Source organism: Notamacropus eugenii, chromosome 1, assembly GCF_028372415.1.
Source record: "Notamacropus eugenii isolate mMacEug1 chromosome 1, mMacEug1.pri_v2, whole genome shotgun sequence".
Classification (NCBI taxonomy): Eukaryota; Metazoa; Chordata; class Mammalia; order Diprotodontia; family Macropodidae; genus Notamacropus; species Notamacropus eugenii.
Genome location: NC_092872.1, coordinates 406,301,014 through 406,326,081, shown reverse-complemented (window position 1 = coordinate 406,326,081; position 25,068 = coordinate 406,301,014). Strand labels below are relative to the sequence as shown.

Sequence of the window (25,068 nt, the reverse complement as noted above, 5' to 3'; positions counted from 1 at the left end):
TACTTCCAGTCTAGTCTTCTTTACCTTCTGTTTCCAAATTAAACTACTTCTTGTTTCCTTCACACATTTATTTCTTTTTAAATCTCAACATGATATATTTAAAAAGTGACCTAAAACTATCCTGGCAAAATATGTAAGAACATGGGACTTGGGTCTGGATGAGGGTTTGTATCCTTCGATAAGACACTTGCCCCTTTCTGAAGATGGGAAAGTCATTTACATCAAAATCTATGTTTATGTGTTAAACAGGGATAACGGTACTCTACCTACTTTACAGAGTTTTGAGAAAAGTGCTACACAGACACGAGCTCTTTATTATGAGGTCTAGTTATTGCAAAGAGCTGGACCACATATAAAGTTTAATGATGGATACAAAACAATAAATAAAATACATAACTGAAATGGAAAAGAAAGAAATTCCTAAGAAATAAATTAGGATTTAGTGTTAGATGGAATAGTAGAGAAGAGAGTCCAGGCCCCCATTTTTTAAAGAAAATGAGACCAAGGAAGGGGGAAAATGCCTTGCTAAAGGTCAAACAGGCATTTAGTAGCAGAACTGGGATTTGAACCAAAGTTCTCTGACTAAAAATCCAGTTCTTTGGGAAGAGAAGGAATAAAGATAACCACTTTTAAAGGGCTGATATTCTGAATGTTTACCTAGATCATTTATGAACAAAAGAATTACCTTTTTAAACACAGTATGAAATACTAACCACTAAATGCCTATTATGCATATACTGGGCCCTGCACTAAGTGCTGAGGAGAGTTAGAGATACCAAGATAAAAATGAAACAATCTCTGCTCTTAAGTTTCTTGAGGAAGATGTGTGTTTCGGTGTGCATAAAGTATATTGTGTGTGTGTGTGTATGTTGTATATGTGTATATATAGGCACAGTGTATGTTCTATGTATATACATACAGACAATAAACTGTGTGCATGTATGTACATGTGCATATACATATGCATATGTGCAACACATATGCACATACACACATATCACAAATAAATCATTGTGGTGGCAAGGACATTAGTAACTGGGGAAGGTCTTGTGTAGAAGATGGTACAAGATTCTAGTGTGTGGGAAGTGGAACAAGGTTGGAAAGGCAGGTTGGAGTGCCGAACCTGAAGTCAAGAAAAGCTGAGCATAAATCTTTCCTCAAACAGTTTCTAGCTGTGTGAGTCTAGGCAAGTCATTTGATCTAAGATTCAGTTTTCTCATCTGTAAAATGGGGAGAATCACAGCAGTTACTTCACAGGATTTTTGTTAGGCTCATTCTGATAATGTATTCAAAATGTTCTCTACAAACCTTATAGTGCTATATAAATAGTATCATCATAACTCTTTTTCTAGATGTTTGGCTATGAAAGGGAGAACTGAGTTAGGACAATAATTTGAGAGAATAGTAGGTTCTAAATGAGGGATTTTTAAATATGGGGGCCACTGATTATGTTTAGAGACATCAAGAAAAGAACCAACACATGGGGTAAGACTGAAAAGATTAAAATGGTGGGGGAATGATTATAGGGACTAATTGGTTGGTTGTTGTCCTGGATCTTCGAAGATGACCAAAATGACATCACCATTGTAAAGTGAAATTTCAGTGTGTCCGACTGTGGCTGATCAGACCAATATGAGCTTGGAATGTTCTACCACAGGTTGGGCACAGATAGTCCGTATGAATATTTGGAGTAGATATCCCAAACTTGCACATCCTGCATTTACTTTGTGCTGTCTCAATTCTGCTTTGCTCAAAGAACATAGCACCTTTTCTTATGTGGGCACCCCATGCTGAGCATAGAACATAGAACTACATAAAGTTGGGAGAGACAGCCAACATACTGGATCAGAGGATTCAAGAGGACCTTGGCTGAGATCAACAATCAAACAAGCTCAACAGTATATGAAAGACAAGCGTTACCTCTTCAGAGACTAAAGTAAAAGGAGAACAGGATCCACATTTTGAAATTAAAAGTGCATTTCCTCAAATATTTTACAACAAAAATGAACAAAGACTATGAAGCCTCAAGAACAGATAACTCCCAAAGACACTATAATGTAGCTAAAGAAAGGCAACCAATTTCATGTAGGAAAGTGAATAACTGCAAGAAGAAAAGCCTAACATATGACTCATATAGTTTTATAAACCTTAAAAGTATCATACAAATATGTTGTTGTTGTTGTACAGTCATGCCCAACTCTTTGTAACCCCATTTGGGGTGTTCTTGGCAAAGATACTAGTTTGCCATGTCTTTCTCCAGCTTATTTTAGATGAGAACACTGAGTCAAACAGGGTTAAGTCACTGGCCCAAGATCATACAACTAGTAAGTGTCTGTCTGAGGTCACATTTGAATTCAAGTCTTCCCGACTCCAGGCACTCCTGGTACTCTGTCCACTGTGACACCTAGCTGCCTTTTTACACAAATATTAGCTAGAATTACTCTTGAGATCACTGTGTTGTTAATTAATTCCACATTTCTTACTTGTCTTAAAAAAAAGAAAAAGAAAACAAAACTAATCATTTAAAGTTAATCATAGAAAGTTAAGTTGTCTCTGGTCTTCAAGAAATAAATTTTCTTTTGGATTTTAAAAGTCAGCATGTCCTATCAGTTGGAGTTTTTTGACATTCTCACAATTCCTACGTTTAGCCTGAAGGCATTTGCTGTTATGTAACTAATTATTTTGAAAGAGTAATTTGATTATAAGTCCAGGTATAAATTAGCTAGTTTCTCTCATCTACTTCTTTGAAGTTCTTATTACATGGCCCATTAAGTTTCCCTTAAATGAAAGGTCCATTTGAGCAGGTTTTGTCAAGTGGTTCCCTTTTAAATTACCTATGGTAAAAAGTATTAGAGACAAATCAGTTCTGTCATCACATTTGATATATTCTCTCCACCCATTTGTACTAGTTTAAATATGAGATATTCTTACTGTATGCAAGGAAAACTAAAAATCACCCATTTTATCATAGGTTCCATTGAGGTTTTCTAATTAAATTTATTCGTAGAATGATTCAAACATATTACAAGACAACAAAGTCAGTTCAATTCAATTATCTTATCAACTCTTACAGGTGATCATAAATATTCATAAATGCAGAAGCATTATCCTTAACCATAGTTAAGTCAATTAGTCTCTGTATTTTGATAAGGACTCCCTTTATCTATTACAGTGAGTTTTAAGTAATTATAAATTTTTTCCATTGGATTTATGAGTTGTGATTACATCCAGACATTCAGGTGGCACCATAAATTTCCAAAGTTTTGAGTGCATCAGCGGACTGCATGGAGGACTGTAATCTTAATATATGTGTATAATGTTGAAGATTTGTGTGTAGTAATCCTTGAAAAAGTTAAGGTTGAGCAGTTTGCACTAATAAGATTGTGTATGAAAGGAAATTTAGTATAATGCCAGGTCATAGGATAACTTAAGGTCTAAATAGGACAAATTCTTTCTAAGCATAAAGTTAGAAAATGTAAAGTAGCCATAATTGTCATTCTCTTTTAGTGATCATCACCAAAAAATTAAAGTAGTTGGGATGAGATTAATCTTAAGTAAATGAAACAGGTTTTAGTTTATTAAACTTTGAACTAAAGTACATTTTCTTTGAGGGTACTTTTTACAAAATTTTGTGCTTAGCAACGAAGAGATACAGATGGATCATCAGTTGCCCGCTCACATATATATTTATTTCAAACCAATCCTCAGCAATTAAAAATAGGAACTCCAAAACTCACTGCATTAAGCTAAGAAAAGAGAAAAAAATACATAAAGCAATTAGTAATGAAAAGTCCAAACTCCTTCAGATACCAGGAGTAACACACAATGTCTTTGGAATACATCCACCTCTCTTGAAATAACACTAAAAGAGCAGAGGTTAACAAGAGATAACAAAGGTGTGGAGGTGGCAATGTGCTTAACCATGCATTATCACACACCCACAACATAATATTATACATATATCAAGATTGGAGTCAGCTCCTTGGATTCCCGCTGATAAATGCAGCTTTATTGAATCACCTGAATTTCTGGATGCAAATATAATTATTAATTCCAACGGAAAAATTATGAAATTACTTAAAAGTCAGCATATCAAATGCTGATATAAGAACATGAAAGTTGTATTTTCATATACATTATACGAAGCAGAAAATATTCCATAATATTTGGGAGAAAACAATATACATACATATTATATATATATATATATATACACACACACACACATACTGTTACCTTTTTCCACAATTAAGTCAATTATTCTCTACATTTCAAATATGGAATTTTCATAAGTTACTTTTGCTGGATTTTTACTTTAGTTTCTAGTATATCATTGAAGAACAAATAGATTACTGATACTAAGAAATCATCTATTATTTAATTCAGTTTGGTCTTTGATTACATTTATGCACATTCTTCTGTTTCTTCTCTCAGATACTGAATCTTCTGTTTCCTTTCTATTCATACAATGAATTGTTTCACCTCAGCTGACCCCTTTCTTTAATATCAAGCCTAGATTCTTACCCACGCCCCAGCCCCAAATTCTACTTAATATATAAAGATATTCCCTACTATATGTAGCATAATAGGTTTTCATGAATCATTTGGCAGCTTATAATTTAAGTTTTAATGCACTAAAAACAGATGTATGCACATGTGGCTTTAATCTATTTCATGCTGCTGTGTCTAAGCAGTAACCTTACAACTTCTCCACCTAGAACAAACATAAGAGATATAAAAACCATAACACTCACTAACTGATCATTTCAGATTCTACACTGGTAGAATAAGATTTCTTTCCAGGTGAAGAAAATATTCGATAAGCCTAATAAGACTGCAGCAGGGTAAAAACTACCATCTGGAGCATCCAAATTCAGAATTAGTCTCTCTTGCAGGCTTTTAGTTCCTGAAGGCTGAGTATGTTGTAAAGAAGATGAAATTAGTCTCCAGGGAAGGGCTTCTGCAGATCATCACTGGCATTGGTTATGCAGAAGGCAACACACAATCTCCTGGATAAAAATAACATACAGAAGTGGCAGCTGCCTAAAGAAAGGATATGGAGATAAGATATGGGGAAAGACAGAAAAGAAGAAAGGACGGAAGGAAGGAAGGAAGGAAGGAAGGGAGGGAGGGAGGGAGGGAAGGAGGAAGGAAGGAAGGAAGGAAGGAAGGGAGGGAGGGAGGGAGGGAGGGAGGGAGGGAGGAAGGAAGGAAGGAAGGAAGGAAGGAAGGAAGGAAGGAAGGAAGGAAGGAAGGAAGGAAGGAAGGAAGGAAGGAAGGAAGGAAGGAAGGATGGAAGGATGGAAGGATGGAAGGATGGAAGGAAGAATGGAAGGAAGAAAAAGAGACAAGAAGAAGGGAGATGGAGGAAAACAAAACCTCACATAGAGAAAAAAGGAAAATATCCTTCAAATTTTTAGATGTTTTAAAAATAAACTTTATTATAAAAATTTTGGAGTATATATAATTATTTGTATATCAGAACATGTTACTAGACAGTAAAACTTATAAAGGCAGGAGATTTAAATGCTTTTGTGGCATCTTCTAGAAAGAAGCACAGTGCTTTGTAACAAGACACTTCATGCTTTTCTCTGAATAACTGACGTCTCTTAAACTTTTATCAAAACACAATATAAAATAGTTTTTGATGTGAATATTATTATAAGTCATTTTGGACTGGCAGCATTTATTTAAAGAAATTCAATAATAAACTCACATTACGAAGTGTGAAGCGGATTATAGGAATGTCACTTTTTGTGTATGTGGTAGAGAGCTGTCACCACATTAACTACAATTTCCAACTAGAACAGAAGTTAAGTTCATACTTTAAAAAAAAATAAACCAAACCACCCTAAAACCACAACGCTCTATCTAATTGTCATTTAACTTTGAATTTTCTTGTTAGGCACAGGACTTACTGATAATAAAGCCAAAAAGGAATCATATGCATGTGAATTGCCAATGAAGAGTAAAGAGGAAAAATAAACAGAGTCACTTTAATTACTACTTGCAGAACATGCTGAAGTTATTTTTGGAAAGATCAGAATAGCAAAGCCAAAAAGTTAAACACAAACTTGCGTTCACAGACATCATATTTTAAAACCTCTGAAATTAATTTTATTTTAATTAAGTTTTCAGACCTTGAAAGTACTAGTTCTAAAGAAGGTATATATTTCATTGCTGACCTCACAGAACCAGTGCCCAGAATGTCCAGGGTGAAATAGGGTACATACAAAGGAATTGGATTCTTGTAGTAAGAAGTAAGCTGTGGCTATTCAATTTTTAAAATATCTCCACGCTGATTCTCAAAAATAGAAACACCGTCACATTAGGTACATTTTCATGACTACTACAGGGCCTTGTTCTTTAAGGAGTAACTTACCCATATTTATAGTAGCTCTGTAGAACTAAATCAGAATTGAAACCATAATAAGAACAGCCCAAAACAAAACCTAGTTTTTTGTTAATACTAGTCCAGCAACAAATATTGAATATTATAAAGTGAACAATTTGAGATAATAATCTAGTATCAATACAAATCAATAATTTAACTCTATATATTAATCGTTAAGGTTTTTTTTTTCACCCTAAAAACAACATAGAAAAAATCATTTGACATGCATAGGATGTTTTAGGGCAGTTAACACAATACAATGTTGTACTGGAATCAGGAATGAGAACACAGGGAATTCTGTAACAATCTGAAGAGACATTTATGTTCATTATATTTTAGGCATCACTTTTTCAGAATTAACTTCTGGAAACTTAATTTTGGTAATAATAGGAAAGAGGAGAAAAACAGATGCAGTAAAAATACAAATATACAGACTAAGGCAGACAAAACATACACTAAAAAGGCAGGATAAGCCAATTTGCTTAATCTAGTACCACTGGTATAATATTAGCTAGATGATTGTACAGCAGTGGACCTGAAATCAGGAAGACCTGAGTTCAAATACAGCCTCTGATCTTACTAGCTATATGACATCTTCTCATTTGCCTCAGTTTCCTTGTCTGTAAAGTGGGGATAATAATAGCACACAGGGTAGTTATGAGAACAAAATTAAATATTTTGTAAAGTCCTTCACAATCCTTAAAATGCTATATAAATGCTAGCTATTAGCATTATTAACTATTATTTACTGTTCACTTACAACTACCGTACTAGTAGGAGGTTCCCTTCTTAGTAATTATAGCCGATTTGCTGTTATTTATTATCATAAGATTTAGACCCAGAAGAGACCATGTGGTCATTTGGTTAAAAACCCTAATGTTAAAGTGTGGGCGAGAGTGGCGAGGGAAGAAGGGAATTGATGCTCAAATAGACTCAGTGACATGCTAAGAAATAAACAAATAGCATGCAGTTGTTTCTAAAATGACCTTATTATTCTGCCTGCAACTTTATCTTTTAAAATTTTAATCATTAAATCATGAAAAATAATTGTTAGTTGTAATTAATGCAGATTTATTCAGTTATTTTATATTCATCTTACATTGAATTAATTTTCCAATAAGCTTCATTTTGAATTTCTAAATTAATCAAAAGCAAATAAAAACCCTCTTCAAAGTCCATATTCACAAAATTTTTGCAAGGTGTTCATAATTTTAGCAATATATATTTATTTTCCAGATATTTTTAAAAGAAACTTTTAAGATACAGTTATCACTATTGAAAAATTAGTTTTATATAATAAACTAAGTCCAAAGAGAAATGAAAATGATCAGATATATATGTTTAATTTATTAGAAGGTTTGTTTAGATCAAAGATGGCTTTAATGAGAGGAAACTACTTCTGTTTCAGAGGGTTTACACTCATTTATTGTTAGATTTTCAGATCTTCAGAGATCAGCTAGTCAAAACCCCTAATTTTAAGAGAGAGAAGGAAACTGGGGCCCAGAGGGATTAAATAAGTCGCCCAGGGTCACAAAGTTTGCCAGGATTAAAACAACCTAGATCTCTAAACTCCCAGGTTTCAGAGCTCTTTCAGAAAACTACTTGGAAAACTATTCTGAGCTTACAAAACTTTTATTTTAAATTATGACATGCTGCCTAGTTAAACAAAAATGGGAGGAAAAAATTAAACCCTAAATACAGACATTTAAACTATACCTAGCTTATGTTCACTATCTCAGATAAACATATAATCATGTGCACTAAGTATGTTTTGCCTCAGATATGAAAAAAGCCACATGTTTCAAATTGATAAAACTGAAAAGCTGCAGTACATTATCTATCACATTTGTCAGAACAGGGTATTAGTTTTATACTATAGACATACTACTATTTTCAGCTATTTATTAAAGAAAAACAGTTATATTTACCTTTAAGTGAATCATTTTCTGCTCTCATTATATCAATGAGTGAGCTCTCTAATGAGTGCATGTCAAATGTCCTTGGGCGCTCCTGAAAACAAAAACATTGACAAACTACTTTTAAAAATTTTATTATTTGAATATTTAAGTATGGCATAGACTAAAGCAGCAACTTCATTCTTGTCCATGTAGAATCAAAACTAAGTTTCTCTGTAGGTAAGCCAAAATCAAACTGTTTATATTAATACTTCTAAAACTCCAGTACTACCGTGAGCCAGTAAGGAGTAGAATAAAGTAAATCCCTATCAACGACTCCATTGAAAACACAATTACATATTCTATACAAACAATAGAAATTTAAAAAAAAAAACATTTTAAATTCTTCCTAAGCAACTGTTAGTGTTTATTTAGTAGGGTTAAGTAGATAAGCTCCAGCACCCATGTCATCATAATTACAGAGTCAGGTTTGGGTACTGGATAAGGAACCTAATCTCAGAATCAGGAAAACCTATGTTCAAGTCCTATCTCTGACACCTAATGGTTTTGGGACACTGGGAAAATACTCTTACCCTCAAGTTCCCCCAGGCACTCTCTCAGATTCCATGTTGCACTACAGGTGTCCATCTGCACTGCTGAAGGAGTTTCCTCACCAGAAATTCCTCATAGCAACAGGATTAACTGGTCCAATAACAGTCACAACAGCCTGATATATGGCATTTTAAAATTTACAAAGTGCTGTACATTATCCGATGTGATATGAGCCCCATAACTCTCTGAGGTAGATATTAAAGGCATTATTATCCCTATTTTATAGATGAATAAATTAAGTCTCAAAAAAGATAAATAAATGGCTTGTCTCTGGTCATTCAGCTAGTGTCAGAGGAGGGATTTAAAGTTAGGAATTCCTGACTCTAATCCCAGAATCCTACCCACTGCATGCTATACTGCCTCTCTGAAGGTATTTTTCACAATGAGAATTTTTCCACAATTTAAATCTTTAAATTGTAAAGCCACTAAATGCTTGCTGGAATACTAGAAATATAAATAACAAATGATATCCTTAATTTTACATAGTCTAAGAAAAGTAAAAATTATGAGATTGTTTTTTCCTTCCATATAATCAAGGCTGTACTTAAATATAATACGTTATCATTTTCTAAACATAGGCAGCAGAGATTAGTAGAATTGTTTTATCTCTCTGGCCTTAATCAACTTAAACATTTAAGTATCAAAAGCAACTTATTACCCACTGTAACACCCTTGTGCTTATGATTTAAAGCAAACTACTACAACTATTTTAAAGGAACATTCTCATAAAAATATTTTTCCTGTTATTGAGCAGCTGCTATTGTTTAATCAAACTAGGCAAATACAATCACAGCATCTGTTCAAAAAGTCATCCTTTTACAGGTATATATTTGGATATTTTTAAACATATGAATCCTATACGTTCATAGGAGTGTACATACAGCATGCCTAGTTCTAATTTTCTCATTCTGTTGCATTTCCTTTAGATCTTTTGATATTTGCATATATCCTTTTTATTGTTCATCCTTCATGGCAATATAGTCCTCAATTACACTGTTCTAGCGCAGTTTGCTTTGAAATTCCCCAGCTAGGAATTTAGGTTGCTTTCAATATTTTTATTATTAAAAATAATGTTATAGTAAACATCTTTGTCTAAGTAGTTGGGTTTTTTGAAATTTATTTTCTTGAGATGCTTTCCCAACCTGTCCTACAACTCATTTTGAATGACGAGATGGCTTTCCAAAATGATTATAACAATCAGTAATGCTATCAGTGTACTCACTTCTTCTACTAATGTTGAATTTTATAACTTTTACTTATTTTTACCTAATTGATGGGTATGAATGTTTTAGTTTTTATTTCTTTAATGACTACTGAGGCTGTTATTTTTTTTTTTCAAGTGCTAGGGTTGTCCTCTTCCGTTACGGTCTGCCCATTCTTATTATTTGTCAATTTGTCCATTTGAGACTAGATAATAATTTGTTATGTAAATTCTGATGTAACATTAGTCGCTATCACATATTCATCAAAAACATCTCATTAAATTACTATTCTTAATTTTGTTTTGGTTGAATTGAATTCATCTTGAGAAAAATGTTTATTCTTATACAACCAAATCCATCAATCTTGTCTCCAGTAATTTCAACACTCTTCTATATTTGAAATTGAGGCATTTTTCTCCATTCTTCAGTCTTCAATTCATCATTTCACCTGTTATTTGTTGTATTTTCCCACATATTGGTGCCCAATTCTTATAATAAGATTTATTGAATGATTTCTTTCCCTATCATTTAACATCAATAGTTTTATTATATATTAACCATTTACACCAATTTGCATTTTTATGGGATTCCTATTCTCTTCCATCGCTCTAGTTTTCTATTTTTTACCAAATACCAGATAGCCTTGATTGTTGCTCTATAATATTGTTGATTTATTTTCAAGGTCAGTAACCTAAATGTGAAGACAATGAAAACACATGCTACCCCCACTATAAAAAATAATTTGGTATAATGAGTTCTGAGTGCATTGGGACATGATTTCAATATCTTCACCCAAGCAGGGGCTAGTCTCATTATTCTGATGAAACCTCCTCCAAGGAAAAGCAGGGATGCTGTAGGACAGTATGCTTAAGATTTGTTAGGGAGCTATTCCCTCTAAGCTTTAACAAATCAAGATCTTAGTACCCTTAGTAAAGGACAGATGAATCAGCATCTCCTTCAAATTAGATGAGCAAGTTGTCAGCCCTTAAAAAGCAATCCCAAAAAGTTTTGTGTATAAAGGGCTGATGCCATTAAGAATTTAGTAATGCAAATGATTATATCTCATCCTTTTATTTTTTCAACTAACACAGTAATTATTTATTTTTACTTCCCTTTATTTAAAAATGGTGCTGAAGGAAAAAAAAAAACACCTGCTGGACTATATTTCTGGCATAAGGAAGATTCATTCAAAAGTGGGCGAGGAATCCTAAAATACACAGTGCACAAATTGCTTTGGATTTTTTTCTAGATGAAGAAGGGTAGAAAAACTAAAGCTTGCTAGGTTTGGAGGAGGAGATAAAAATATTTCAAAATGACATTTTAAAAGTAAGTAGGAAAAAAATTTGCATCTACCACACACACACACACACACACACACACACGTCCAATATGACCTTAAAGAAACAAGAGGTCATCCTTACATTTTCCAAAGTCAATTCTTTCCCTTTTCATTTAATTCTGTTTTCCTTTATGTTTCTCTTACAAACAAAAATAAAAACTTTCCACTGATTAATCACGCACTTGATCTACCTGAGCTGTTTCTGATCTGATGTTAGTATCCCCTTGTGCAAGATAATGACTTTAACATACCTCCTTTCAAGTTCTAATCTTTTCTTGGTAAATAAGGAGTTCAGAAGAACCCTGAAGTTTATTGCAGTATGAATATAAATTTATTTCCCCAAGATTAGTCTTCAGTCTATTGTTCACATAGCTACTGAAGTCATTTTCTTCAAGCTCAGGTCTGACCATTTCTCTCCCCTACTCAACAAACTCCAGTGGCAAACAATTGTTGAGGATCAAATACAAACTCTTTTGGATTTCAAAGCCATTTACAGCTTTGACCCTAACCTACTTTTTCATCTTTATTATAAAAGATTCCCCTTCCCATACTCTTAAGGTCTTGCTGTTCTTTGCAAACAGCACTCTGCCCATTGCCTATTTGGGTGCCTTTGCACTGTGTGCACTCTATGCCTGAATGTTCTCCACTTTACCGCTACCTCACAGAAGACTACTTTCTTCATGAAATCTTTCCCGATTCCCTCAGCTGCCTGTACTAAAACTCCCATGTATTTATTTTTTATTAGTTCTCTATGTATATGCTCTCCCCATAGCATGTAAACTCCCTGAGGGATGATTTTTTTGTCTTTGTATCTACAGCATCTAGCACAGTGCCTGGTACATAGCAAGCTCATAATAAATGCTTATTAATTGATTCTCTTCATCTCTAGATGGGTAGGAGGATGTGATCCAGAATAGAAAGGGCTACTGTCAGGGTAGACAGGCAAGGATGTTTTTAGTTTCCTGTCTTTCAAATAACATTTTCATCAATTTTTCTGGAGTACAGAAGATTTTAGTTATGCAATTCGAAAGACATGAGGGTTAATAAAAGATGGTAAATCTGGAATAATTTCTCATTCACAGCACCACAGAATGTGATGGCTTTTAAGCTACCTTTTATAGCTAGTTGGGGAGGAACACAGCTAGAGAAACATGATCTTTTCTGTATACTACCTATATCCTTTGAAATTTTCATATCCAGTGCGGGATAAACAAGTCTAGGAACAGAAATATATCTTAAATTCAAGTATATTTTAATTGCTCAGACTTTTCTTCTTTTGTATATCCTCTACCCAATTCTTGTCTGTACATTTTTTTCGCTCTTCTATATATTACTATTCCTTTGGCCAAAACTACTAAAATAAATAAATGTGAAATGTTGATCTTAGACCACTCCTTTCATAGAATGACAAAAGGAATTTGGACAATTATGATTTCTGAGATACCTTGTGGAAAGTAGCAGTTTATGAAATTACACAGATGTTTCCATTTTGTTTCATGACCTATGCTGCCAGTTGAGAAGCCAACTCCAAAATAACTCACTAGCAAATTTCTCCAGTGTAACATTTGTATTTTCCACTAAAACTCATATAAAGATCTAAATTAATTAAATGATTATTCATTAAACATCTAGCCTATGCAAGGTCCTGTGAGGAATACAAAGGACAGTCATATAGTTCTTGTTTTCATGTATCTGGCAAGCTAGGAGTGATACAATATGTACACTAATAACTAAGAGGAACCAAATCTTTTAAAAATTTTTTATCTTCTTATATGCCTACCATTGTGATCTGCACAAGGTTTAATAAATGATCATTGATATGACTTGAATAACAGAATATAAAAATATACCAATACATGCAAAAGATTCTGGAAAGTCAGAGGTGGAAGAGAATGCTTCCTATTGGGGTACATCAGGTAAGGTTTTATAGTTTGGACTTTGAATGAATGACAATAGCTGACATAGTGCTTTGAAGTTTGCATAATAACTTTACCTACATTATTTCGTTTGAAAGTCACAACTCTGTGAGACACATACTAGATATGTTATCTCCATTTCAAAGATGAGAAAACTAAGCCTCAGATAGGGTAATTTGTCCTAGGTCCTACAAGCAGTTAATGACAAAAATGCAATAAAAGGTAGGCATTAGACAGGTGGAGCTCAGAGAAATAGGGGAAACAGCCCAGGCATCAGAGAAGGCATACAGGCTTGAAAGCAAAGAGTATATTTTGGGAAATCCTTTTCATTTGTATGAAAAGGAATAATGGGAGGTAAGGTTATAAATCTACATTTAGGAGCATATCATGGAAGGCCAGGATAAAATGTTTGAACTTTATTTGGTAGCTAATCAATGATTAAAAAAATTTAAGCAGAGAAGTGATATGTAATCAATACTGTACTAATTTAGGAAGATTAATGTTAAAAGCACTTAGAATGGATATAAGGGGAGGATAAGATTTGAAGTGAGGACACCAGATGGTAAACTACTGTAATGATCAGTGCAAAAAGCTGAATTAGCACTGGAAATACAAAAGCTCAGATGTGAAAAATAAAAAGTCTGTGATAGAAATGACTGTTGAATAGTTAGATATGGGGTCAAAGACAAGAGAAAAGTTAAAGATGATTCATGAGCATGAGTGACTATGAGGCCAGTGGTACCATTAATAGGCATACTAAAGGTCACAAGGAAGAATGAGTGTTTTGTGTTTTTGTTTGCTGTTGTGGGAAGGAGTGGGTTGGGAGGTGAGATGATGTTTAGGTACCTGTGGGACATCCAAGTTAGTCATCAGGGAGACAACTGAAAACTGAGGTCTACGTATGAAGTTAAAGATATAGATTTGGAAATTTTATGCATGGAGATAATACAGAAAGGTATGGGTGTGAGTAGATGAGTTTCACAGAAAACAGTATGGAACAACAGGAAAAATCCAAAGAAAACCAACAGAACGAGTAGAGAAACTAAAGGAGAGAATTTCAAAAAGGGTAACAACGTCAGAGTCAAATGCTTTCAGAAAGGTTAAAAAATATGAGGCCTGAGAAAAGACCATGAGATCTAGTGATTAGACTGATGATTTTTGTGAAAGCTATTTGTACAATGTTGTAGGTACTGAAGTAAGATTGTAAGGGAGAAGTGAATAGTTGGTGAGAGAGCAGAGATAGTGAATTTTCTAACAGAAAAGGAGTGATAAAATTAAGAACAGTTGGGGCAAAAAAAGTTTATCTGGTTATTCAATAATGCATCATTTCAATGTAAACTAATTTTTGTTGGTCCAAGTTTTAGTAATTTAGTGATTTTAGGGTTAGCTAAAAGGAGCCAATAGATAAGCCTGGGAAAACACAAATGAGGTGATTTCTATTTTTCCATCCATGTGTATAGTACAATCTAGGAAACATGTGGTTTGATTTTCACATGTCATTCCTTTGACCAACGTCATTATCAACAAGCATGTATTAAGTACTTGTTTTGTGCCAACCTGGAGATGAAAAGGAAGGGAAAAGAGTCTTTTCCCTCAAGGAGCTCATATTCTAATAGGGGAGACAGCAAGAAAATAATCATATAAATACTAGATATGGACAATGTAAATGGAAGGAACTGATCTTAAGACAGTTTTGCTTGTAAATAATAAAGTTATGACAATTTACTCAGCAATTAGGATTTATTGGCTAAAAAATAAGCTAACTAAAAAATCTTACACCTCTCACTTTTATAACCAACCTCAAATGAAATTCAATTACTCACTTAAAGTACAGTAGAAATACAAATGGGATTGAAGGCCACTGAAATGGGATTCAGAAGATGTAAATTTTAATCTCTGGTCAAATCAGAATACTTTGATTCTGCAGTTATCTGTATACTCTTGGATTCATTTGGATCATTCTCCCAACTTCAGTTTTATCATCTGCAAAATGGGGAGTTTGGAGAAGAAAATTTCTAAGATTCTTTGTAACTCTTATCTCCTAATTAAGTGTTCACATTATCAGTTCCTTAAGAATTCTAGTTTCTTATACTTCTAAGATTTAATAATTTGATCACTATGACTATGACATATATAAACCACAAGAATGTGACTGAGGTGGACATATCTAGATTCACTGCTATCTAACATTAAACAGAAAAAAATAATTATGGTACAGATCAATAAAGCTACTGCTGCTTTATCTAAAACTATTGCCATATTGTTTTCATTCAGCTATACTTAGTATAAGTAGTTATTTGAAGGGTTATTTTTAAATGATGCTGATAAAAAGAGAAGAAATGAACAATGTTTTATACAAAGTAGGTACTCAATTGTTTACTGAATTTTTAAAAACAAAATGAAATGAGAAAAAAAAAATATTTCTTCTAGTCTTAACCCACTGTTGCCTACTTCACTCAATAACCTAAAAAGCTAAAGTGTGTGCCCCATGGCAGCCAAGGTTCACAATATAAATTGCCGATAGGAGAAGGGGAAACTCAATATGAAACGTCCTGTTAAGCAGGACAGCATAGGAGAGAATAGAAGAGTAGAAGACACAGGGGAGAAGACAGCAAGATATTAAAGAAGGGAAGAGGAACATTTCATTTTCCTTTAAACACTGCTATTTCCCTTCAATATTTCAGTTATGTGGGCTCCTAAATTCTACAAATTGACTTATATTTGTCTTAGACATATCTGAGAATCACCAGTCTAGTGCTAGATACACAGAACCAACTCCCCTGATCATTACAAGTTTTAAAAAGACATCATTCATTTTCCAAATCTTACCTAAAGAAATTTTATTTTATTGCTTATGTTACTTTCTACCATATGTTAATTGAATATTTTTGTAACTTATCTCTGTAACCTACAAGACTTGTTTCTTCTGTTATTACTTAAACATCCCTTCATAGCAAATGATAGAATAGGCAGTATTCTATCCACAAGAGTCAAAGTAAAGTGCAACAAAAACATCTCCATATAAAATGAAAGAGCTATTGTCTCTTTAATCCCTTGGTCCTATTTTGGTCACAGATTTGGTTATATATGTAAATTAGAATGTTAGTAGGGCTAAACCTAATATTTGGCTTAGGAAAACTAATGGCCAACTTTAGGCAAAAATGATAAAGTTATCTTGCATTTACTGAACAGCATTTGCTTTCTTATTCTTCCATTTGCTGTTTCATTACATATCTCTTATACAGTGACAGCCAAGATTCCTATAACCTTTGTACTTAAATGGATTTAATTTTTAGAATCATGGAATTATAAAGCCAATATTAGAGACAATCTAGTCCACTTTACAAATGAGGTAATGTAGACAAGAGAGATGAAATGAACTTGTCCACAGTCAATCAGGTAGCTAGGGACAAAGCTAAGATTAGAAATTAGGTTTCCTAATTGCAAAGTCTAGTGGTTTAGGCACTAAGGCTTGTTATGTTGTCTCATCTTTATTTCAAACTTCACTAAGTAGCTGACACTCGTGATCATCAAAAATTCACAAAGGAATGAGCACTTTTCACCTAATGCTTATCTAGGTAGAGAAAATTATCCTTCAAGGGCAGTTTCACAATTCAATTCAACATTTATTAAGTAGCTACCATATGCAAGAGATCGAGTATAAAAAGACAAAACTAAAACTATCCCTACATTCCAAGTGTAAATAAATACAAGACAACCTGAGAAGAGAGAATAGTAATAACTGGGTTTTTGGGAAAGGGAAGGTCAAGAAAGACTTTGAAGAAGAAACTGTTATCTACAGCTTTGAAGGAAGATAAAGATTCGGAGAATCAGAGATGAGTGCATTCCAGACTGAGGGATGGCTTCTGCAAATGCACAAAGGCAGGAGACAGAAATGTCAAGTTTCAAGAACCAGCAAGTAATCCAGTTTGGCTAAACCATCATTCTGATGAATGGTAGTAATACAACTGGATCCAGATTGTAGAAGGCTCTAAATGTCAGAACGATGACTTTGTATTTTACCCTTAAGGCTATGAGGGACACTAAGGATTTTTTGCTTAGGGAACTGGCATAGTGCTTTAGGAGAATTTTAGGAGAATTACTTTGGTAGCTGTGGAGAGAGTGATTGGGGAGAGAAAAAACTCAAAGCATAGAAATCATTTTGGACTATTACAGTTATTACAAGATTCCAGGCAAAATCAAAGCCTAAACAAAGGTGGTGCTCCTGGAAGTGGAGAGGAGATGAATGAAAAAGATTTTGTAGCAGTAGAATCGACAAGACCTGGCAATGGACTGGCTGTAGGGGAAGAGTGAAAGAGAAGGAAGACTCAAGGATGACCTCAAGGTTACAAACCTGGAAGACTAGAAAGATGAGGATGTTCTTAAGACATAACATGAAAGTTTGGATAAGGAATAGGTTTGGGCAGGAGAGGTCATCAGCTCCGCTTTGAACATGGTGACTTTAGGTAATGGGACACCTGATTACATAGTTTCTGTATTATCTTGTCTCCAGCTCTACTTCTAATTATCTCCTTAATAAATTGTTACATTGATAATTAACAGCCCCTGGTCTTTCCCTTTCCTAGCTAGGTGGTTCAGTGAACAGAACTTTGGACCTAGCATAAGGGCATCCTGAAATCAAATCAGGCCTCAGATATTTACTAGCTATATGACCTTGGGCAAGCCATTTAACCTGTTTCAGTTTCTTCAGTTGTTTAAAAAAAAGGGGATTAAAAACAACACCTGCCTCACAGTTGTGAGGATCAAATGAGATAATATTTGTAAAAATTTTACATAGCAGGCTCTTAATAAATGCTTGTTTCCTGCTCTCCCACCCCCATCCTGGAGTAGAGGAGTAATATTTGAAAGTCAGATCTACTTTACTACTTGTTAACATACTCTAGGAAAAGGAAGTTACAGAAAAAATTGAAATAAATATAAAAACCTATTTTAATCATTTGATGAGTTCAACTATCTTAGGGCTTTTCCTATATATCCCATGTTATGGATAATTGTGTGTGCCTCCTTTGTTGCCGAAGAAGACCATGCCATCAGAGAAATAATGACATGACTTGCACTTGACTTTAAGTTTAATTGTAATATCTGAAAATATAACTCCATCAAAAGACATAAACATGCAACACTGGTAAACAGTTTTCCTTCCTGAAAATGAGCCTTCAGATTTAGGTTTAGATGCTCTGAAGGAAAAGTTTTACCAGTTCCAAAATCTAAGCAGTTAACAATAAAGTTTGTTTTGGGTTTTTTTTCTTGACCTTACAGAATCTTCACTTTATCCCAACATCTCTGATTTTTTTCCCCATATTTCCAGGTTATAAGCACTCAACAATGCTGAAGAGAATGACAAACAAAATAAAAAGATGTTTTGCAGTCTTATCCATTACAGATAATGGTATCATTTTACAGTTGAGTGGATACAGTGAGCAGATGCAATAGAGAAGTTTTCTGCCTTCAGTGTCAGTTTTCCTCTACCTTTAGAATTTGAAGTACAGGAAGAAAAAAAATCAACAGTTAAAAAATTAATTTTCCAGCATTGTTAAAGGCATCAGGGCTGTCTTACTTTGCTACTACCACTAAACATGTCCATCCACACAAGAAAACCAAGAGAACATAAACTTTTTTGACAGAAGTGAAGACCCTCTAGAACTTGTTCATCAGTATACAGTCTAGGACCCAAAGCAGATGGACAGTGGATTGAAACCAAAGTTGAAAAGGAAGAGGATACAGAATGGCTGGTTTTCAGAAAAATGAAAAGCTCTTTTTCCTGACTGCAAACTTTCCATGAAAGCAAAGGTCCATCTTTTTATTACTAAGAGTCTACTAGTGTTGCTACAAGGAGGCTTACAACTACTGTGAAAAATTAAAAATCAGTATCACACAAAGGGTAGGGGAGAAGTTCCTGGAGCATATGAATAGCCTGAAACACATAACCAATGAGGAACTCCAAAGAACAGGAATAAAAGATGATATCCAGGAATTATAAAGTGGAAAGAGAAGATAGGTTGATCATTTGTTAAAAGAGATGATAGATGGACAGAGTGCTTCCCTGTAGCGTTGCAAGATCAAAAGGAAGCCAGAAAGTCTCCAGCCTACTGGGAGGACATTTCCCGTGTTAAATGTATGCAAGAACATGGATAAGAGCTGTCCAGGATGAGCAAGCATGGATGCACCACTGGTGGGAACTTCCAAACCAATAAGATCATTGGTAATTCTACACTGCTCATGATGATTTCACTATATGAGTGTAAAACATCACATAAATGCTCACAAAAGGTAATTTCACAGTGGCACATCCTTCACAAAGTAGTTTGTACATCATAAGAATTTGCCTATGCCAATATAGAGAGACATTTTATTAAACTTTTAGTGATTTCTTATTTCCATTTGTTTCCTTGCTTTCTTAGTGGCTAAACTCACTAAGAAAAAAAGATGCACTAAAATGAAAACATAAATATATGGATGATATTAAAGATTAAATTAGGATAACAGCCAATAGAATATTTTTTTTTAATTTACTAGGGATAAATTCAGCATCAATAACTATCAATTACAGCCTACTTTGGTTTGAGAAAAATTATACTGAAAATCAATGAACTTGTATAAAAATACTTAAGTTACAATAGGAAAGTATATGTAGAATCTATACAGAATTGTATGCAGTCGTGGTGAGGGAGGGGGGTAGTGGGGGGTAGGTGGGGGGGGATAAAATCTCAATTGTATGGCAGTGATTGTTAAACATTAAAAAAAAAAAAGAAAGAAAATCAAGTAAGAGAGGTGGAGGGAAAATTGGGAAGAGAAATGAGAGAGATGCAAGAAAATCATGAAAAGTGGGTCAACAGCTTACTAAAGCTAAAGGAGACCTAATCCATCTTGCCCTCCAAGAAAAGAAAGAAGATGGGGATATGGGAAGGGAGGCAGTGTGATAGAAGGGAGGGCAGATTGGGGGTGTTTTGGGGAGCGGGAGGGAAGAGATGGGGAGAAAATTTAAAACTCAATATCTTGTGGAGATGAATGTTGAAAACTAAAAATAAATAAATTGAAAAAAAAATACTTAAGTTAGACTTACATATAAAGACTATGGGATCTTTCTATCTGGCTTACAACTGAAACCTTTCATGTCTTGTCTCCTCGCATTAGAATATGAGTTCCTTGAGAGAAAGAATTCTTACTTTTTTATTTGCGCCTCCACTGCTTAGCATGGTGCTTTGCACAAAAGGTTCAGATTATTAAACTACATTTAATTTCCTCTTGTGAATGCCTCACCCCAAATATGTGGCACTTTGATTATGGAAATCCATATATTCACCGTGTAAAGCAGTAGCAAGTTTTCATATTTGTACCTATAATTTTCTTGCATTAAAGTAGCACTCATTATTTGAATATACCATAGTGATATAAAGATGACTGGGCTTTTGGAAGCTATGTTAGCAATGTGAAAACATGTCTAAGGCACTGCATGAAGTTAAAAAAAGAATTCAAGTAAAGACAAAGCAACAGTAAGTATCTCTGCTTTACATAGCATAGAGTTTTTCATAAAGTAGTAGTATAATGTTTAAATTCCTAAACCTTTAAAACTTTAGTAACTCTGGTCATGAGTATAATATATGCTACTTATTAAAGACAACTTTGGTTTTTCTCTCAACCAATGTGTATTTCAATTCTGCTAGCCAGAAGATAATTATTTACCTTCTCATCTACTGTAAACTTTTCAACACCAAATATGAAAGTATGTTGTGTACTGCAGTTGTTTAAACATTTGCTTTTGAGAGTTAGAGAATGTTTCTATAACCCACATTACTGACATTTTAAAATGTGTTCAGCTATTATGGTGGACTCTGTATATTTGGAGGATGTTTAACCAACTCACTAAAAGAAAATGAACCAACATTAGGTTTCTTTTGTGATTTTTGACAAGGGAAAATGGGAAATGAAAGATAGAGAGAACAAGTTCAGCAGATATGAATTAAATACTCCAGCTTGTCTCTGAATCAAGAAAAACCTAAATTCAAGTTATGTACTGTACCATACTGGCCTTACAACACTTGGCAAGTAAAAACCTTTGAGTGCTTCAGGCAACTCAATTGCTAATATGAATTAATAGAGATAATTTCCTCATTACGAATTCCCTATACCAATGAAATAATAGGTCTGACTACACTATTAAGACTGTACAAGGAAATAATATAATTTTCTTAGAAGGCCTAAATTTGGTTATATTTGGAACCAGTAAAGTTTAGTTCTTCAGAATAAGTTTCTATGATTAAGTTCTTAAGTTTCGTTCTCTGTGAAATGAGGAAGTTGGACTAGATGTGTCTAAGATCCTAGGTGGCACACTGGGTAGAGAACTTGGCCTAGAGTCAGTGAGACCCGAGTTCAAAACTAGTGTCAGGGATTTACTACCTGTGTGACCCTGAGCAAGTCACTTAAACCCTGTTCGTCTGTTTCCTCATTTGTAAAATGAGCTGGAGAAGGAAATGGCAAGCCACTCCAGTATCTTTGCCAAGAAAACCTCAAATGGGGTCATAAAGACTCAGAAACATCTGAACAACAACAAAGTTTAATCTAGTTTTAAAACCAATGACCTTAAATTTCTAAAGACTATATTTCTCTCTAAAGTGAAATTATATAAAGTCCACATGAAAGTACAGAATTATTTAAGTTATAGCAACATCACCAATACGGCTTAAAATAAAATCATAGATAATAATAAGCATCACAAAATACTTTAAGATAAAATGACTAATTTGTCAGCTAAAAAATTAAAAACTGACAAAGGATGACAAACACTATACAATTATAAAAGTTGCTGTGCAGCTAGGTGACATAAGAGCATGGGATCATCTTCCTGAGTTCAAATCTAGCCTCAGACACTTCCTAGCTGTGTGAGCCTGGGGCAAGGTCTTTAACCCTGTTTGCCTCAGTTCCCTCACCTGTAAAATGAGCTGGAGAAGGAAATGGCAAACCACTCCAGTATCTTTGCCAAGAAACCTCAAATGGGTCATGAAGAATCCTACAAGACTGAAAATGGTTAAACAACAACATAAAACTAGTTACCTATCCAAGTATGACAGTTGGATTAACAGCATGGCTAAAACTCATCTTACCAAAAATGAAATATCAGTAATAAAATAATCAACCATCAGTTATTTCTTAACTTAACATTCATGGAAAGACTCTAAAATATTTTAATGAAGTTCATTTCAGATTTTATTATTCTAATACTGGGCACTGTTGTAAATAAAACTACCTTTCCTTACTAGCTTTGGAAAAAGCTACAAGAAAAAATACAATTCACCTCTTTCTTACCACTATCTAACATCATCCTTCTTACCATTTTTCAACATTACAAAACTAAAACTGGGTTTTAGTTCCATAAGAGATTAGATAATAGATATAAAGACAATTTGGTGTTCTCTTAGTTTACAAATGATAAAATAACATTTAAAAAAATATCATGTATTATTAGAAGTCCTCTACAAATATTGTTTGAAGGTCAAAAATAGCTTTAAAATTGAGAATTAAATTTTTTTCCAATGAAACTATAGAATATCAATGCCTACAAAAGGTACATGATTTTACCTGCAGGTAGACGGTGGAACTTTATTATGTGGTTTTACTGTACTTACAGTCTTGTTTTTATTATGGAGAAACAGGTAAAGAACTAGACAATGTAATTTTTGGATATTTAAATTCAGTACTATCATGCATTAATAACTTAGAACACTTAAAAATATGAACATCAACAAGGAATTTTCTTGAAAGCTTAGTTAATAAACAAAGTGATATCTTCCTATCTGTAACCAGTAACAACTATATTAACAAGTATTTAATAAATGAGTTTTCTTTTTTTGAAAGATGTTACAGCAGATATCGTATTCATCCTCTGTGGTTTTGCAAAGGATAACAAAAAAATTAGAAAATGTCCCCCCTCAGCTTTACACATTTTTACCATCATTTAGATTTCATTAATATTATTACTACAAAGAAAAACACTTTGTCTGCTGAGTAGGACCCCACTACCAGTTTTCTCCACATTTTTCCCAAACCCTTGTTATAGTATCTAACTGATCTGTTGTAACATTAAATTATTTTTTGTAGGAATTTTTTTTAAAGTTGCCTATTAATAAAGATTTCAATATTCAAGTTTTAAAACTTGAAACCACCGAAGTATTATAAAAATTTGTCAACAATTACATTATAAACTAAAGTAACTGATAAATTTTTCAGAAATTTATAAATTTGTGATGTCATACATATCAATTAACTGCCAGCCATAGAAATGTAACTTAAGTGACTATTTCAAAGAATAATAGGAATCTTTGATAGCTAGTACCTAAAGCAAGAATACTCTCTACATCAAAATTCCAGAAAATAGCACAAAAGTTTACTTTAGTTTGTTATTAATAAATAGTCCATGAAAGACAAAAACTAACTGTATCTTGTCATCTTTCTGCTTCCAACAATTCATCTACAACTTTTATCTAAAGCAAATTTTTAATTCTATGTGGCTGACTTCCCTGTGACAACCAGCATGTTACTGTTGGGCTTTCCCCAATGTCATATAGGATGAATTTAAAATAAGGACTTCACTTTAGGTGATCATATCTGAGGGATGCAATTTGAATGGCTAAAAAGGAAACTCTTTGAAGGTGGTGCTAATTTTTTTTTTGTCTTTTATCTCCAATCCTTACATATAATAAGTGCTTAATAAATATTTGTTAAATGTGTATCCATGTTAAAATGAGATTTGTTAGAATAACCCTGAAAAAAATAAAAGATTCTTTGGAAAATAAATCTATAATGTCAACAATTCCCTAATTCCCAAAGTCAAACAGCTATACCTTGGGAATTATTCAATTTTGGAGTACTACTGCTCCCTAGCCCCTTACTATGGGCTAACATATATACAAACATACTACTCTTCCCTAACTCATTGGAGTGGTTACACATGTATAAAGGAATTAGCCAAATTAATTAAATTTTCATTTTTACTAGCAGTATAAAAATGACTATCCCCAAATGCTGGAGCAAAATAATAATAGCATTTCTATGGTATGTTAAGTTTTGCAAAGCACTTTACAAATACTATATCATTTGATTCTCTGGAAGGTAGGTGTATTATCCCCCATTTTACAGATGAAGAAACTGAGACACAGAAAAGTTAAGTGACTTGCCCAGGGACATACCAGCTAATATTTGTCTGAGGCTATATGTGAACCCAGGACTCCCTGACTTCAAGTCTAGCACTCTCTCTACTCTACTATATAGCTGTCAAATTCCACCTGATTAATTCCAAGTCTAAAATAAGCACGGAACAGTATTAACATGAGTTCTGCTGTGTTCCCCTGATATTCTTCACAATGCCACCATTATAATGCATCTATTTCATAAAGAGATCTTACTTTTAAATACTCTAGTATTGTTTGAAATGCTTCCTGTAGTACATGAGAAATTTCCTAATATTAAACTAAATTACATGCGTAGCTGCCCATTTCTCATATACTCTGAAACATATTTCCTGTCAGAGTCAGTATGTCTAAAACAAAGACTTAAGTGGTGATTAGAAAAAAGAATCTGAATTTGTGGTTGCAGCATTTCAACTGAGCCTGTGGAAGCAGGAACACAACCAAGTCTCCATTTGACCTAGTACCTTCTTTTGCCTCTGCAACACTAACTGCCCAACACCCATCCA

At 33.8% G+C, this 25,068-nt stretch overlaps 1 protein-coding gene across 5 annotated transcripts in view; it reads right to left on the bottom strand.

The window, feature by feature from the left end:
- CPEB4 (cytoplasmic polyadenylation element binding protein 4) overlaps positions 1–25,068 on the bottom strand; it is an 80,659-nt gene that overhangs the window by 44,708 nt on the left and 10,883 nt on the right. For all 5 annotated transcript variants that reach the window (XM_072630994.1, XM_072630993.1, XM_072630995.1 and 2 more), the window contains exon 3: positions 8,323–8,404. In XM_072630994.1, coding sequence (XP_072487095.1) covers positions 8,323–8,404 — 82 coding nt within the window. The remainder of the gene's footprint in view (positions 1–8,322; positions 8,405–25,068) is intronic.